General features: G+C 32.6%; 2 protein-coding genes and 1 long non-coding RNA gene across 3 annotated transcripts; 1 reads left to right on the plus strand and 2 right to left on the minus strand.

Annotated features, from left to right (window-relative positions):
• The first annotated feature begins 931 nt into the window (after window positions 1-931).
• LOC116121291 (uncharacterized protein At4g13230-like) lies at window positions 932-2,206 on the plus strand. Its single transcript, XM_031407244.1, has 3 exons — window positions 932-1,045; window positions 1,424-1,549; window positions 1,991-2,206. The coding sequence occupies exons 1-3, from the start codon at window positions 932-934 to the stop codon at window positions 2,204-2,206; spliced, it is 456 nt and encodes a 151-aa protein (XP_031263104.1).
• A 4,940-nt stretch (window positions 2,207-7,146) lies between these two features.
• On the minus strand, window positions 7,147-10,509 carry LOC116121293 (probable disease resistance protein At4g27220). The gene has a single exon (XM_031407245.1). It carries the CDS (start codon window positions 10,507-10,509, stop codon window positions 7,147-7,149), a length of 3,363 nt encoding a protein of 1,120 aa, XP_031263105.1.
• A 2,766-nt stretch (window positions 10,510-13,275) lies between these two features.
• Window positions 13,276-14,247, minus strand: LOC116121256. The gene is made up of 3 exons (XR_004126694.1): window positions 13,890-14,247; window positions 13,714-13,798; window positions 13,276-13,447 (listed from the first exon to the last, which is right to left on the minus strand). It is a non-coding gene; the product is annotated as an uncharacterized LOC116121256 (long non-coding RNA).
• Window positions 14,248-16,753: the final 2,506 nt, after the last annotated feature.

Genomic DNA, 16,753 nt, shown 5'->3' on the forward strand with positions numbered 1-16,753 from the left:
ATATATATATATAAGCGTAATGGAGAAATTTCTAACATGCTGATCAAAGGTGTGCGTTCCTACATAGTTCATGAGTACATATTTGTGTGTGCGCGCATACATGTGTATTGTATAAAGTATAAAAACATTGCTGAAAATTAATAATCACATGGTGTATTACTGTGTGCATTTAATTTAATAAATTGATCTTAATTAGTTTAGTTCTTCCATTTGAATTCATTTACTCAGTATATCCTATACAATTTAAATTAGTCAGCTAATATTCTGAAAGGATACTTGAACTTTAACTATTAAAACCACTACTGAATGGTTTGATAATAAAAGAGTAAAAGAAAGTTTCATGAGCTCTTAAGTTTGAGTTTCTCTAGGCACTCATAGGGATGACCACCGAGGTTCTTATCCGATCGGCAGTTTCAGGGTTCTGAGAAATTAGTTAAGATGCGCGTAAGCTAGCCCAAACACCCTTGATGATTAAAAAAAAAAAAAAAATTTAAACTGTTAAAATTAGAATTTGATTATCCCTTGTCTTATTTTACCTATCTTTTATCGATATCATAATTTAATATCGTGTGGCTAGTATTTCTTTTCATTCTTTTTTATAACTATCAATCACAAATTTGAGTTTCGGTTGAGAGTACATGATCCCGACGAACTTTACTCCTGACCAAAATAAATAAATAAATTATGTAAAAATATAAATCCTGGAACTAGTAATGAAATGGCCCTGGAATAATGGATCTAATTGACTGTAAAACCAGTCATTCTCAGAAATAATGGATCTAATTGACTGTAAAACACATAACCTTAAAATGGATGTACATATTCTCCTCTTTATATACTCCATTTATTCACTCAATTTATGTTGAAAAGTTTTCTCATTCTTAATTACAAAAAAGACCCGTTCAGAAAATAATCAAGAAAACAAGAAGAAATGGCAAGTTTAATCACAGCTGCCACAAAGGTTGGTCATGTTAGAGTTGCAATTGCCAGAAGAAGCACTTGGAATCCTAGGCTGTTTGTGGCTGGAGCCCCAAGATTTATTCAGGTATTTAGTTTACTTTATAGCAATGGTAGGTCTGTAGCAGGGGCGTAGCTGGGGATAAATATTAGTCCCCAGTCTCGGGTACAATACTCAAGAATGTGGGTAATTCCTCGACCCTAAGGAATAGGGTAATCCCAAGTATTCACCTCGGCAGGATATTAAAAACCCCTAGTAGATTGATAAACAAATCTTATAAACTAAATTTTCTTTCACAAATTCAACGTGACAGTTGATAATTAGTTTCTAATGAGTTCATCATCCGGTGAAAAAATTTATCAGAAACCAATTATCGACTGTCACGTTGAGTCTTGAGGTAAAAAATTAATCTTCCCATATATATATAATACATAAGAAGCAATTAATTAATTGTTTTGGTTATAGGCAAGTTCACATCAAGATGCTCAAGCTACAATGGATAAGACGGCACAGGCTGTTAAACAAGGGGCTGATGAGGCAACGAAGACTGGTGGAAATATCCAACACAAGGCCGCCTCTACTGCTGAACAAGTATAATATTTTGTTAATTTCTTTTTTATTAATTTATTTGTTAGTATATATATTTAAGGATACACGTTAAGAAAGACTACTCTTGAGATCAATACTTATAGTATTATAAAAATGATGAAAATTTTATTGAAATTGATTGATCGATGTAATGAATACATTTTTTTTTAAACAATAACGAATTAAAAAAAAAAAAAATTAAGTATATTGAAGAACCTAGGGCTTGTCCTATGGTAAGGTGGCCATTTTAACGCTTCGTATTGCGCCAGATTAGGTAGACTTTGATGTAGGAAATGGCTATGCCGGCTCCCATCGTGTGTCAAGATAGTCCATATTTTTAGTGGCGAACGAAAGACTAAATATATAGAACTCAATGCAACTTGAATTGAATTGAAATATCCCAAATTCTATAAGCATATAATTGGTGAACATATATGTGTGTAGATGAATCAAAATGCAAAGGAAATGGCAGGAAAGGTGGGTGAAACAGCAAAGGATGTTTCTGAGAAGGCAAAACAAACAGTGGAAGGAGCATGGGGCTCAGCTAAGGATACAGCTCAGAAGGCTAAAGAATCATTGATGGGCAATGCTGAAGCTTCCAAGGAAACCGTCAAACAACATGCTGAGGAAGTGAAGAAAAACATGAACATGAAGAACTAATTACTATTTTTGTTCTATCTCATATTAAGTTTCACTCTTATATATCTATATATAGTTATTTTGTAGTAGTGCAGATGTCTCAGCACCGTAAGAAAGTGATGAACTATCTGTTTGAGTCAGCTAGAAAACATCGTTAACTAGCTCACTTTATATAACTCTTTCGTATTTTAAGTTTAAGCCTAAAGAAATTAAACTTATGTTCTCTGGTATTGGCAGTGCTATTCTTTATGGAATTCTGATTTGAGTTCCTATAATTCTCTGGGGTTGACGACAAGTTTCTCGATTGAATGCATGTCTACTTCGTTGGTTTGTTATCACATTCGAGGCATATTCATTTATATAAATAAATAACTTTTAGAAGTTATATTTCATGTGGGATTGAGTATATTGAAAAATATTCTTATGTGAATTGGATATAATAACATATTTGACTTTAAATATCTTTCACGACAATATGGTTAAAAGTGTCATACACCCAATTTATAATAAGTAAATTTCAATTATATCGTAAATAAAATCTTATATTATTAATTTTTTTAAGCAAACCTCGACGGTACGAGGAAAATTTTATTAATTGAAAAAAAAAATGACACTTAGATAGAGGGGGACGTAATGAGCCTTACCTCTCAAATAAGACTAAATACAATAAAAAATAAAATGAGAAAAATGATTATGCATGAATTACAAAGAATAAATATAAAAGCTTTTACACACACTATTAATATTTGTAGAAAATATATATACAAAATAATCATATGAATGATAGAGCAAATCAAATTATTACAATCTCTTGCATCAACATCTTAGTATCTTTCAAAAGAAGTTCTTCATCTTCTTTTTCTTCGTCTTCTTCTTCCTACAAAAACAATCAGCATTTAGGAGATTTTATTTAGACTTAATTTTGGATTGTTATAGTTTATAAAATAATTAATTACTTCTAAATTAGTGTTAACACAATCAAACCCTGGATGACCTTCCATTGACATTCTCTGAATACTGGTAAAACCTAACATAAAACATGGGACCTGAAGAATTGAACAAAACACAACAAAAAACTAAGTAATAAAATTTATTCAACCAAACTAGATACTAGGCTACTGTTGCTTAAAGTTTCCGCCTAAAGGACAGAACACAAACAGATCAAAATACCAAAAGAATAAAAAGCAAAGAAAACAATAATAGTACAAAAATAACTGGCTAACATCTATATATATTTTTCATTTAGGAGATGTGTATTTCTTTTCGAGGTCTGTGTGTCTATGTTTGAGATGGGAGAAGAAAGGTAAAGTTATTTACACAATATATGTAGCTGTATCACCTGGATGGACAAGGAGGCAAGGAACCACAGAAATGAGGGACACCCGATTGTTTTTGTTTTTCTCTGAAAAAGTGAAATTTGATCAATGAAACTCCTTTTTGACTGGGGTGGTTGAAATGGCAAAGGCACCATGAGAAATGCATACGAGAGTCGAACAAAAATTCATTGCAAATTAAATATATGAACAACAATGAAAGGGGGAGGGAGAATGACCCTGCAAGAATTCCAGAAGAATGATCTAGTATCCAACTGTTAATGAGGACAATGACTAGAATTACATACGATTCTCAACCTCTGAGGCAAGTCTGAATTTCATAATTCTATGCAGGAAAAGAAGAATAATATCTCCACATATCAAACAATTGACAATAAGTACTGCAGCCTCACTTGGAATGTCTTGCAAAAAAACACATGCACAACAGAAACAGAAGCTTGTACTGGTACACGGACCATTGTATGCATAAATGCCCTTACCAACGATGATGGCATCAAAGACAATGATACAACATTGAGCATCAGATAGACGAATTTTTGGAAGAAACCTTCAATTCAAGGAAGAAATCATTCCTCCCTTCTCTCTTAACGTATTGACCCCCAAAACCTACTTCTACTCCTACTCCAACTCCAACTCCTTTAAAAAACAAATCATGGACAGGAGTCTATACATCAGATACAGGCTTTAGGGACACCACAACATGCCCGTCAAGGTGAAGCAAAAACAAAAAAATCAACAATATTCTACCACAATCTACACTCAAGTTGGCAAAAAATGCCAACTAAACTTAATTTGTTAATAGTTCATGTCGCTTGACAACCTCTCATTAATTATTAACAAGCCAGTAATCTTAGCATAACTTTAAAATTCCACAAATATATAAGGTTTTACAAATCCTAATCTAGATATCCTCTTCGGTCCACCTTATTGCTATATGATATCACACCTTCAAGAAAGAAAATAGCATATAGCAGAATTTACTCTACTGCATTTGTGTTTTCAAGTTTTATTCTCTAGCGAATGTGTACTGACGAGAACTCCAAAGAACAGAAGTAACTAGAGCTACAAACAAATTGCAAGTAAAACGAAAAAGCAGACTTACATTTAAGAGATAACTCTCCTATCTTTCGCAGCTTAAGAAGTTGCAAAATAACAACAGGAAGCAACGAAAGTCTGAATGCCCAAGTCGAAGTAGCAATAATTACCCACCTGAAAAGTCCTTATACACCAACTAATTAAAACAGAACATCTCAAGAGTGAATTTCATTAACCATGAAAAGGAAGATATAAAAGAATTTAAAAGAAGAATACCAATGTTTACAATTTTATAGCGCTTTGTGACAATTTTCAACTTCATGAAACACATTTACACACAAAATAAGCTAGAGAGAGCAAGCTTTACCAAGGGAAGCCGGAGAGATTATGACAAGCATCCAGCACCGAAATCAGAGTTTGAACAGGAAGAATCGACTCTTCACCACTGCCAATCACTCCGTCACAGAAGTTAACAATCTCCAACGGGATCGGCAAGGACTAAGCGCCGGAGTCAGTGAGCGAGTCGTCATCTAGTGAACCGGAGTGGAAGAAACAAGAACTCACCGGCGAGTGGTTGAAGTAGGGCGACTCTGACGGTCTGGTGGTGATAGTGTCGCGCAGAGGAGGTGATAGAGCGGCGGCGCGTGAAGTGGAGAGTAATAAAATTTATTCTATCTGTTTTTGAATAAGTAATAAAAATTTATTCTATCAGTTTTTTAATTTTATTTTTCTCTTTTTTAAAATAAAAACTTTCACTCTAAATTATGTTTATAATACAATATTACAAACAAAAATCAATAAAATTAACATATTTGAGACATATTTTCAAGACAAACAAAATAAATGATATTTTAAAGTAACATATTTTCAAGACAAACAAAATAAATGATATTTTAAAGTAATTTTATCTATTGTATTAGTATTAAATATTATTTTGTTTTTCTATTTTAGACAAACATGGAGAAGACAGTTTTCATTTTTCGCGTTTTCAAGTACTTTATATATAATTTTCGTATTTTAAGTTTTAACATAAAGAAATTAAACTTATATGGGTTCCTTAATATATATATATTTTAGTCCTATCAATTTTAAGGTGCTATTTTTTATTTTTCGAGAAAGAAATTAATGATTTAGATTTTATGGAGTGTCCAATAAATGTCAATCTATCACTTAGAAATTTAAAAAAATGAAAAAAATAAAATTCATTTTTTAATTTAAGAGATTTTAATTTTAATTACTAGAATTTTACATGATTAACTTGTCTTAGTAAAAGTATTTTGAAAAGTGATTATGTACTTTAAGAAGGATTTGCGAATGAAAAATTAATTACATAAATAATAATTACTAAAATACCTTAAAATCTAATATAAGGTATAAACTAATTTTTCTGTGAATATTTTAATTGATAATTAAATATTAGCTTTGTTTTAAAAAATAAAAAATAAAAACAGTATCTATGCAAGATTGAATATATATACAATCATATCAACAATCAAGCAAAGTAAATTATCACAATTTCTTATTTTGATCAATAATACTTAATAAATAGTATATAATAAACTATGATTCATACCATTTTCACTCTCTATTTTAAGTTGATCCTCATGTCTGATTCATCTACAAAAATAATAAGCTTATTAATAATAGACACCCCTATAAATTTATTATTTAAAATGTATAATTTTAAATATAGAATATAAAAAATTATTACACAGTTAATATAATGAGATTTATTATTTAAAATGTATAATTTGTTTTTTTTTTTTTTTTTTAAGAAATAGAAACAATATTCGCATAATAAATTGAGCTTATTATGTGAATATTAACAAGCTGAGCATATAATTTTAATTACTAAAATATCCTTAAAATTTAATAAAAAGTTGAAATGCAGGTGAAATCAAAATGAAAAAGTTGGGAAAGGAGACACGTGGGGCCGTCATATAATACAATACTTTGTTACCTGATTTGGACTTTATTGTATTGTGGCATGTTAAAAATAATCATTAGATTTTATATACAATTTTCTGTATAAAACTTATAATATTAAATTTAAGAAGTAGTATTTATTTTATAATTTTTAACTAAACTAATGTTTATGAAAATTTATGCAAATCAATTTATCACACAGGCATATTCATTTATATAAATAAATAACTTTGTTATCTGATTTGGGCTTTATGTTAAAAATAATCATTAGATTTTATATACAATTTTCTGTATAATTGACATGATGATATACATAACAGATTGCATATAAAAAGTGTATTGGGTTGGGAAACTCTTGGCAACTAGCTAAGCATGAATGTTGATAAAGTTATTCATTCAATCTCAAATCTTAAAACACTTTACCTTTGTTAGCACATCACTTTCTCAACTTGGTCACCATTATCCAAAGCTCATTCCTTCCTTTTAATCTAAACACAAATCAATTTGTATTAATATATACTGTTACTCTATTGAATTGAATGTCATATTTATATACATTTAATTCAAATAAAGTGCATCAATGAGAAGATCATCAATGCAAAATGGTCAAACTTTACAATATTAATTACAACATGTAATATAGCTCTTGGATCATCAAGTACATACCTATTCATTGAAGTACTCTTGCACTGTGGCATTCAAGTTGTCTTTCCAACGTTCAACCCAACCTTCTACAAGCACTTTTTTAAGCTTGGGTGTCACTTGCTCTCCATAACCAAAGGTCTTCATTTTTCCACATTCACCTATCTCTAGCCTCTCCAATGATGGGTATTCAATAGTATATGATCCAGAGCTAAAACAAGTGAGGTTGTCCAAATAATAAAGGTCCAAGTAGTACAAACTAGGAAACACTATCCTCTCTATTGATGCTTCTTTTTCTCCTTTCTCATTTGTGACTATTTCTTCTATTGTTGAGCATCCCCATATTTTAAGACTTTTGAGCTTCACCAGGCATTTGACAATGGAAGGGGTGAAGAGGTTTTTTAATTTATCACAATCATATATTTGTATGGTAGTCAGGTTTCCCAAACTAGGGGAGGTTATGGTGTGGTCTAACTCCTCGTCCAAAGTTTCTTTCTTCCCAAAGATCTCCTCTAAATTATTGCAATCCCTTATATATATTTCTTCCAAACAAATAAGGTTTTGGAGTAGAGTTGGTGAAAATAGTTTTATCAACTTATCGCAATGCAAAAGTTGTACTCTCTTCAAGCTACAAAGGCTTATGGATTGATGGTCACCATTCCATATATGTGACAACTCAGGCAATTCATTCAATTCTAGAAGCTCTAACGATGATAGTAACTTGGCTTCTCCCTCTGCAATCTTAATATCTTTACAATCAAATATATACACCAATGATCTACAGTCACGTTCTTTAAAAGTTTGAAGATTTTGAAAGCTTTGTAACAAATGACTTGGAACAACATTTACCATTTCATGGCACCCTGCCATTCGTAAAAGTTTTAATTTACTGAAAGACTGGGCTGGAGGTTGTCCATGACATAGTTCAACCAAGTTGGGATTATAATCGATAACCAATTCCTCTAAATTGTGGAAAATTGAGTTTGGTGTCCATTCCAATGTATTTAGGAGATACTTTATCTCATCACATGATGTGATATCAAGATACTTCAATTCATTGAACCCTTCTTCAACTAGGTTATGGCTAATACTCTCTAAATTAGCAATTTTCTCTAAAAATAGACACTCAGTTCTTTTGAGCAAACCTTTAACACAATCATGTATTTTTGAAATGCTAGTTTTTGAGACATGCATATTTCTTGAGTATCTATTGCTATCCAAATAATCATCGTTATATTCGGTATCACCTATTCTTAATTTAAATTTGGACAGGTTATTTGGGAATACCAACAATTTTGGTGAGAGGTCAAGGTTTGAAATAGAAATCTCTAAATGAGTCAATCGAGACAAGGCTTCTAACTCAACAAGATTGGCATTGCTTTTCAAATTCTCACTTTCAAATTCCCATTGCTTAAATCTATTAATGTACAACTCCTCTAACTTTTTAAGAGACGGTATAACACCACGAGGTATTAGTGTTAACTCCCAACAATTATTCAAATCTAATAACCTGAGATTACTTAATTGGCTAAAGGAATCAGGGATCTCTTGAATAGAAGATCTGTAAAGGCTAAGAATCTCTAGTTTACTTAGACTTCCAATCACTGATAGGTCCCCCAAATCGCAATCACTAAGATTTAGTGTTCTAATAGTTGAAAGAAATGAAAGTGATTCAGGCAATGACAAGAGTCCGGTTTTGCTCAAATCTAAAACTTTGAGATCTTTCATTTCTTGAAAGAAACAACTAGGGACAACCAAATTACTATTTTCTTGTAGTAACAAAGCCTGCAATTTTGGACATTCCAACCCATTAGGCAGCTCCCTAATCTTATTTGCCATCAATGAGATACATGTGAGATTTTCAAATGTATCTCTATTTGGCCACTCTTGTAAACCAATGCCAGCTTTCACCATGTATTTATGGTTGTATTTAGGAGCTATCGTTAATGCAAAATCACGGATAACATCATGCATTTTAACAAAATTTTTACCTTCATCAATTAAGAGAAAAGAAGAGGTGATGGTACTTACAATACCAAATATTCTATCTCTGACATCTTCTATCTTCTCATCGAAGTCTTCAGACCACCTTAAACCGATCCTGTATGGAACCAAATCTTCAATCGGAATTTCGTAATCCTCTGGAAATAAGCTACAAAACAAGAAAAGTGATTTTGCCTCCATAGTTTCGAGATAATTGAAGCTTAATTCCAGAGATGAAATAATGTTGCTCTCCACTCCTGGGATATTTGATGGGGTGGACTTCTTAAGTTGTCGTGCTGCATCAGTCCAGACATGCTTGTTCTTTCCCTTCAATGCTCTTGCTACAGTCACGATTGCAATTGGCAAGCCACCACATTTAGCAGCTACATCTCTTGCAATTAAGTCTATATCAGAATTTTCCACAATCTCGCCGACAATCTCCTTGAAAAGAACCCAACTTTCTTGTTTCGATAACGTTTCAATTGTGAATACCTTTTGACAATCCTGTTGATTACATACAAGTTTGCTTCGAGAAGTGATCACAATTTTGCAACCTTCATGGTCATCACCGAAAGGAATACCAATCTCATCCAATTCGATTCTTCTCCAAATATCATCCAACACCACAAGAATCCGCTTCTCTTTCTTGATTCTCTCCCATAGGAAAGTTGCTCTTGCTAATTCAGAATTAGGCGGCAAGGAGTTTGTTACACCTAACATGTCAGCAATGTCGCCTTGAATCTTCATAATACTCGGGGTTTGAGAGACAACCGCCATCACTACTGCATCATAGATCTTTTCTTCTTTTGCTTGTTGGCCGATTTCTTTCAGTAGCGTGGTCTTACCCACGCCCCCCATCCCACATATTCCAATTATGCTGACATGATCATCATCAATTAACGCCTTCATGATTTGCTTCTTAATTGAATTTCTAGATTCAAAATTGCCTGAAGAAAATAACTTCGATGACGATATAATTCCAGGCGGAGGAGCACGACAAGACACACTCTCAAACTTTTCCACTTCTTGGAGCCGATCAGAAATCTCCAGAGTATGCTTCTTTGCCGCCTTACTGAACCAGTAGCGTTGTCCGAGATTAACGCACCACCCTTTGAGACACCCCTTGTTTGCTTTGACTTCATCTTCAAAAAACTTTTCAGTTTCTGCAGAAATCTTATCAACTTTTTCCATCCAGTTATGAACATCAGTGAAGATACTTTCTCCAATTCTTTTAGCAGTATCAATTTTCACTTGTATCCTCTCTCTGCGACCAGCAAGTGCCTCTACTTTCTCTTTCAAGTCTTTAACGTTGTCATTGTAATGAATCAAATAACCAAGTTGACCGCTAGCAGCTACAAACAAATAGTCCGCGACCTTCCCAGCAATTGAAGAAACAAATTCCATGGCTTGCTTTATTTTTTTGGGTATAAGGAGAGAATTCTATTGAGTGGTTGAAGGATAAAATGTAGGATTTGAAGCAAGGATTTGAGAGAAATATTTGGGTTTAGTTTTAAACAGAGAGGAGGAAAACACAATCAGATGGAGGGTTAATGAGAGAATGAATGGTTGTGTTGTGAAATGATAACAGCATAAAAAGCAAAGAAAATTTGAATGAGAAGAAGAAGCAAGGTATGTAATTGATTCCATCCTTAATTTGCCTTTGCTCTCAAGGTTGCTTGGTTCCATCCTTGTTACAAGATCATTCTTTTCTTTAAATAAATGTTATGAGTTAGAATCTGTAACAAAGAGATTTACGGAAATATTTTTGTTCTGAAAGACTGGTTTGTCTCCCTTAAAGAAAAGTATAAAAACAAGAAGGAATATATAAAGCAAAGAAAAGTGAATGATATGAAGAAGTAAGGTATGAATTTGATATTGAAAATAATGTTTATTCTTTTCTTTCAACAAATTAATGTTCTTGGTATGAACTGATTTATTATGTATAAGAAAATAAATCTTTTAATATTCATTTAGGCAAGAAGATAATGGTAAAGCACCAAAAGCAATCCTTTCATTCTTAATTTGCCTTTGCTCTTAAGCTTGCTTCATTATTTTCTTTTATAACATGTTTAGTATTGGAATCTGTAAAGCATTCGAAATCAAATATTTTTGTCTTCAACAAGAGAAGATCAATATATGCTTTTTTAAGCCTAAACATGAGGATTGCAATCAAGGTACGCTAATTTTAACGTATTAAAATAAGATCCTGAAAAAAACAATCACGTAATCCACAAAAGCAGTTATAAATGCCCTTAATATCAATTTTGACTTTGAATTGAATTGTTCCAAATTTGTATTGATTAAGGTTTAATTAGCTTCAAGACCGTTTGATTTACCTTCACCAATTTTATGTTCTCTAACTTACGTACCAATTAATGGCTTGAATTTTACATTCAAATTACCAACTTATTTCTTAGTTCTAAATAATATTAATATTCCTTGAGGCATATAAATCCCAAATTAATAAGGAGTAAGATTGCAGTTACTGAATCCTGAAGGAATTGTATAACCAAGAGGGTCGATTATCGAATTCGTCACATCAATACTAATTACTGAAAAAGTGAGAAAGAAGGAAGGAATTTATATATGCAGAAGGGAGGTATACGTAATTGATGTTCAAATGAATATACTTTTGCTTGCTCTCAAGCCTGCTTGGTTCCATCCTTACAACAATTTTTTATTCTATAAGAATACAATATTCTTGTCTTCTAAAAGAAATCTAGGAACATTCGTGTCTTGTGAAAGACAAAATGCAAAGCAAGTTTATGTTGTTTAGATCATCCTTCTTCTTCCTCTGCAAAAAATATTTAACAAACTTTAGATTGTATAGAAACATAAGAAGAATACTTAATGTTGTTTAGAATTAGTCCATGAATGGAAAAACAGGGCTTCTACCATTTGATGCAGTCCACTCATTTTATAAGGAGTTTTCCCTCTAGAAATTTCAACATATATTTAGTAGTACTCGGTGTCATATACATACCAAATTGTTTTAAACAACTAAGGCCTCTATGTTTTGTTGATTTAGCACTTCTGGGTGAAGCCTTTCAGAATCATCAATTTCAGCTGCCATCCAATGTCGAAGTGATACCATTGCAGTTAGAATCTAAGTTACCCAATATTGCAAAGCAAGTTTATGTTGTTTAGATCATCCTTCTTCTTCCTCTGCAAAAAATATTTAACCAACTTTAGATTGTACAGAAACATAAGAAGAATGATATTTGATGTTTTCAACAATTAAGGCCTCTATGTTCTGTTGATTTAGCACTTGTAGTCGAAGTAATACCATTGCAGTTAGAATCTAAGTTACCCAATATTACTACCACCTATTTGCCTAAACGAGAAACTATTCAACACTTGCTCCAATTTTCAGACTCCAGGTTCATTGATATTTGATGAGCGTCGGCCCCAGACCATGCTAGCAGTGCAATAGCAACAATTGTTCAATTAAATTCAAAAGATATCCTAGATTACGTAAGGATAAAAGTTACATGATACCTGACTCATTAAGATTAACAATTCTTTAAGTTTAGGACTGTAGAAACACTTGAGACTGGGCTACGAAAAAGATATGCAAGAATCCTAAGTGTAAAATAAACTAAAATACCTTAACTCTGAGCAATGGTAATTTGATCTCTAATCTGTCAACAATCTTCTTGTAGATCTCCCTATGCAATTTCTGACCTAAAATAAAATGAAGTTATAACAATATATACTATTAATGTATAGGCATATATTACACTAGCTCCTGGAATTACAATCACAAGAAAAGTCAAAATAACCCTTAACACTTTTTATAAAATGTTCAAGAACTGAATTTTGGTCATTGGGATTGTAAGATTCATCCTTCAATACAATTTGTGTCATAAAATTGTGTTAGCCGTATAAAGATCTTCAAAAGATGAAAAATAAATAAATTACGTTTGCATGTTCGAAGGGCCTCAAGAAGTTAAAGGTATCTTGGTTGGATGATATTGATTAACCTATACCACAATGCATGAATTTCAACTCAGTGAAAACAAATAAAACAATGATACTGCCTGTTAAAAAGACAAATTAATGTTGTTTTTCCCAATAAAAAACCTTTTTGTCAAAGAGAAGCACATGCTTTGGCTTGGATTCTCCATCAATCAATGATGTTCCAATTGAAGAATTTCTCTAATAGGAAAATGAAGAGAAAACAATTAGAAGAATTAAAGAGGAAGCAGAGCTTACCCTACATAAAATTCAAGCAAGGAACTGGAAATTAGTCTCGAAATTTCAGTTTCCAGATTCACTAATGAAATTTCATGACTTAGCCTCAGATTTCGTTACCAATAAGCAAGCTGTGATTTAATCCTTCCTGCATAAAACCACAGCAAGTTTGAATATGACCACCCCCAGACTTGTTAAGCAACATGGAAAAGAATACTCTTTTTAAGTTTCAAAATTATAGAAGATTCCAACTTTTTCTTCTATGGGATCCATGGGATTGGGATGACACTAATTAAGGAATCCAATTGATAAACATGATTTCTCTTAAACTTGTAAAGTAACTCTCATCTGAATAACAAAAGTTTTAGGATAATGTATATTCCAGAACTGAAATGAATGTAAATATCAAATTACATAGCAACGCATCAAAGCTGAGCATAATGGAACCGGCTTGCCAGTTGCCAGATGCTCTCATAATCTATTTCACAATTCTGTTGTCCTACACCCACCAAAAAAAAAAAAAAAAAAAAGACATCAGTTTTAAATCCCTGCAGTAAACATGGAATTCGATAAATTTAAAGATAAAACACCTTAAGACAGTTCTCAGCTGGATTTTACGTTCAACCAATTTGGAAACTAAGAAGACTGCGGAGGTTGATGCCATGTTGTTGTATCAACCTGCGTATCAGATCAAATTTAAGTTGCATGTGTACCCTTCTCGGCTGTCAAAATTTTATTGAGAGTTTGAGACGAAGCTGCAGTCTGATGATCTGTTTACACACCATCAAATAAGTCCAGTTCCATAAAAGTTCTTGAAGTTTATCAGTCAGTTGAAACTGGATAAAAGTAACCATCTGGAAATTAAGCCACATTGCTCCACTGGTTAACAAGCCACTTCATCCATGTAGCCAAGCAATGCTTTGACAGGTGTTCCAATAAATCCGCCTACAAAACAATGCAATAATCAGATAAAGCCATAAAGGTTTATAGACTAAAAGAACTTATGTCACTATCTACAGTAGAGTCAAACAGATGAATAGCCATAATAAAAATCACAAATCAAAAGATAATCACAAAAAATAGGGTAATATGTCAAGATTACTGGTAACCATTTTACAGATTTGATAGAGAAAAGATTGAAGTTTGTTACTAGGAAAAGGTTTAGGGGAAAAAAAACACATTCTAGTCTTGACTCAAATAAGCTGTGAGTGGGGCAATGGCTGGTTACACCTTCGAATGACCACTTCCAGTTGCTCAACAGGTGATGTATAGGTTGCTGGTGTAGGTGGAATGAGCTGATTGGCAGTTGAGGTTAAAGCATTATCAAGCCTGATATGTTGCATAAATTCGAGACTCTAATTAGTAAGTTTGTACATGGACAAACAAATTAAAAAACAAAAACATAGAAGAATGAAACTTACAAATCCTGTCTTACTTCTTTTCAACGCTCTTTCCTTCCTTTTAATCTAAACACAAATCAATTTGTATTAATATATACTGTTACTCTATTGAATTGAATGTCATATTTATATACATTTAATTCAAATAAAGTGCATCAATGAGAAGATCATCAATGCAAAATGGTCAAACTTTACAATATTAATTACAACATGTAATGTAGCTCTTTCATCATTAACTACATACCTGTTCATTGAAGTAATCTTGCACTGTGGCATTCAAGTTGCCATTCCAACGTTCTTCATACCCCTCTACAAACACTTTGTTAAGCTTGGGTGTCACTTGCTCTCCATAACCAAAGGTCTTCATTTTTCCACATCCCCATATCTTTAGCCTCTCCAATGTTGGGTATCCAATAGTATATGATCCAGAGCTAAAACAAGTGAGGTTGTCCAAATAATAAAGGTCCAAGTAGTACAAACTAGGAAACACTATCTTCTCTATTGATGCTTCTTTTTCTCCTTTCTCATTTGTGACTATTTCTTCTATTGTTGAGCAAACATAAATTTGAAGGCTTTTGAGTTTCACCAGGCATTTGACAATGGAAGGGGTGAAGAGGTTTTTTAATTTAGGACACCTAGTTATTGTTATAGAAGTTAGGTTTCCCAAACTTGGGGAGGTTATGGTGTGGTCTAACTCCTCATCCAAAGCTTCTTTCTTCTCAAAGATCTCCTCTAAATTATTGCAATCACTTATATATATTTCTTCCAAACAAATAAGGCTTTGGAGTAGACTTGGTACAACATTTAACATGTTGTGGCACCCACACACTCTTAAAAGTTTTAATTTACTAAAAGATGGGGCTGGAGGTTGTCCATGACATAGTTCAACCAAGTTGGGGTAAAATACATATGCAATTCCTCTAAATTGTAGAAAGTTGAGTTTGGTGTCCATTCCAATGTATTTAGGAGATACTTTATCTCATCACATGATAGGATATAAAGATACTTCAATTCATTGAACCCTTCTTCAACTAGGTTATGGCTAATACTCTCTAAATTAGCAATTTTCTCTAAAAATAGACACTCAGTTCTTTTGAGCAAACTTTTAACCCAGTCATGTATTTTTGAAATGTTGGTTTGTGAGACATACATATTTATTGAGTATCTACACTCATCAAAAAAAACATCACCGAGTATACTATAACCTATTTTTAATTTAAATTTGGACAGATTATTTTGGAATACCAACAATTTTGGTGAGAGTTCAAGGTTTGGAATATTAATCTCTAAATGAGTCAATCGGGACAAGGCTTCTGACTCAACAAGATTGGCATTGCTTTTCAAATTCTTACTTTCAGATTCCCATTGCTTAAATCTATTAATGTACAACTCCTCTAACTTTTTAAGAGAGGGTATAACACCACGAGGTATTAGTGTTAACTCCTCACAATTATTCAAATCTAATAACCTGAGATTACTTAATTGGCTAAAGGAAACAGGGATCTCTTGAATAGAAGATCTGGAAAGGCTAAGAATTTCCAGTTTACTTAGACTTCCCATCATTGATAGGTCCCCCAAATTGTAACCACTAAGATTTAGTGTTCTAATAGTTGAGAGAAATGAAAGTGATTCAGGCAATGACAATAGTTCAGTGTTACTCAAATCTAAAACACTGAGATCTTTCATACCTTGAAAGAAATTACTAGGGACAACTAAATCAAAATTATTCTGCAATAACAAAGCCTGCAGTTTTGGACATTGCAGCTCACTTGGTAGCTCCCTAATATAATTTACCATCAATGAGATACATGTGAAATCTTCAAATGTATCTTTGTTTGGCCACTCTTTTAGACCAATTCCAGCTTTTACCATAAATTTATGGTTGTATTTGGGGGCTATAGTTATTGCAAAATCACGGACAACATCATGCATTTTAACGTACTTTTCACCATCATCAATTAAAAGAAAATAAGAGGTGATTGTACTTACAGTAGCATGTACTCTGTCTCTAGCTTCTTCTATTGTCTCATCGGTATCTCCAAACCACCTCAAAC

Source organism: Pistacia vera, unplaced genomic scaffold (assembly GCF_008641045.1).
Source record: "Pistacia vera cultivar Batoury unplaced genomic scaffold, PisVer_v2 Contig971, whole genome shotgun sequence".
Taxonomy (NCBI): domain Eukaryota; kingdom Viridiplantae; phylum Streptophyta; class Magnoliopsida; order Sapindales; family Anacardiaceae; genus Pistacia; species Pistacia vera.

Bases quoted from the DNA above. Each gene is read 5' to 3' on its own strand.
- LOC116121293 (XM_031407245.1), bottom strand. From the start codon at position 10,509: ATGGAATTTGTTTCTTCAATTGCTGGGAAGGTCGCGGACTATTTGTTT.
- LOC116121291 (XM_031407244.1), top strand. From the start codon at position 932: ATGGCAAGTTTAATCACAGCTGCCACAAAGGTTGGTCATGTTAGAGTT. The intron at 1,046-1,423 runs GTATTTAGTTTA...TTTTGGTTATAG, and splicing joins GAGCCCCAAGATTTATTCAG to GCAAGTTCACATCAAGATGC. The intron at 1,550-1,990 runs GTATAATATTTT...ATATGTGTGTAG, and splicing joins CCGCCTCTACTGCTGAACAA to ATGAATCAAAATGCAAAGGA.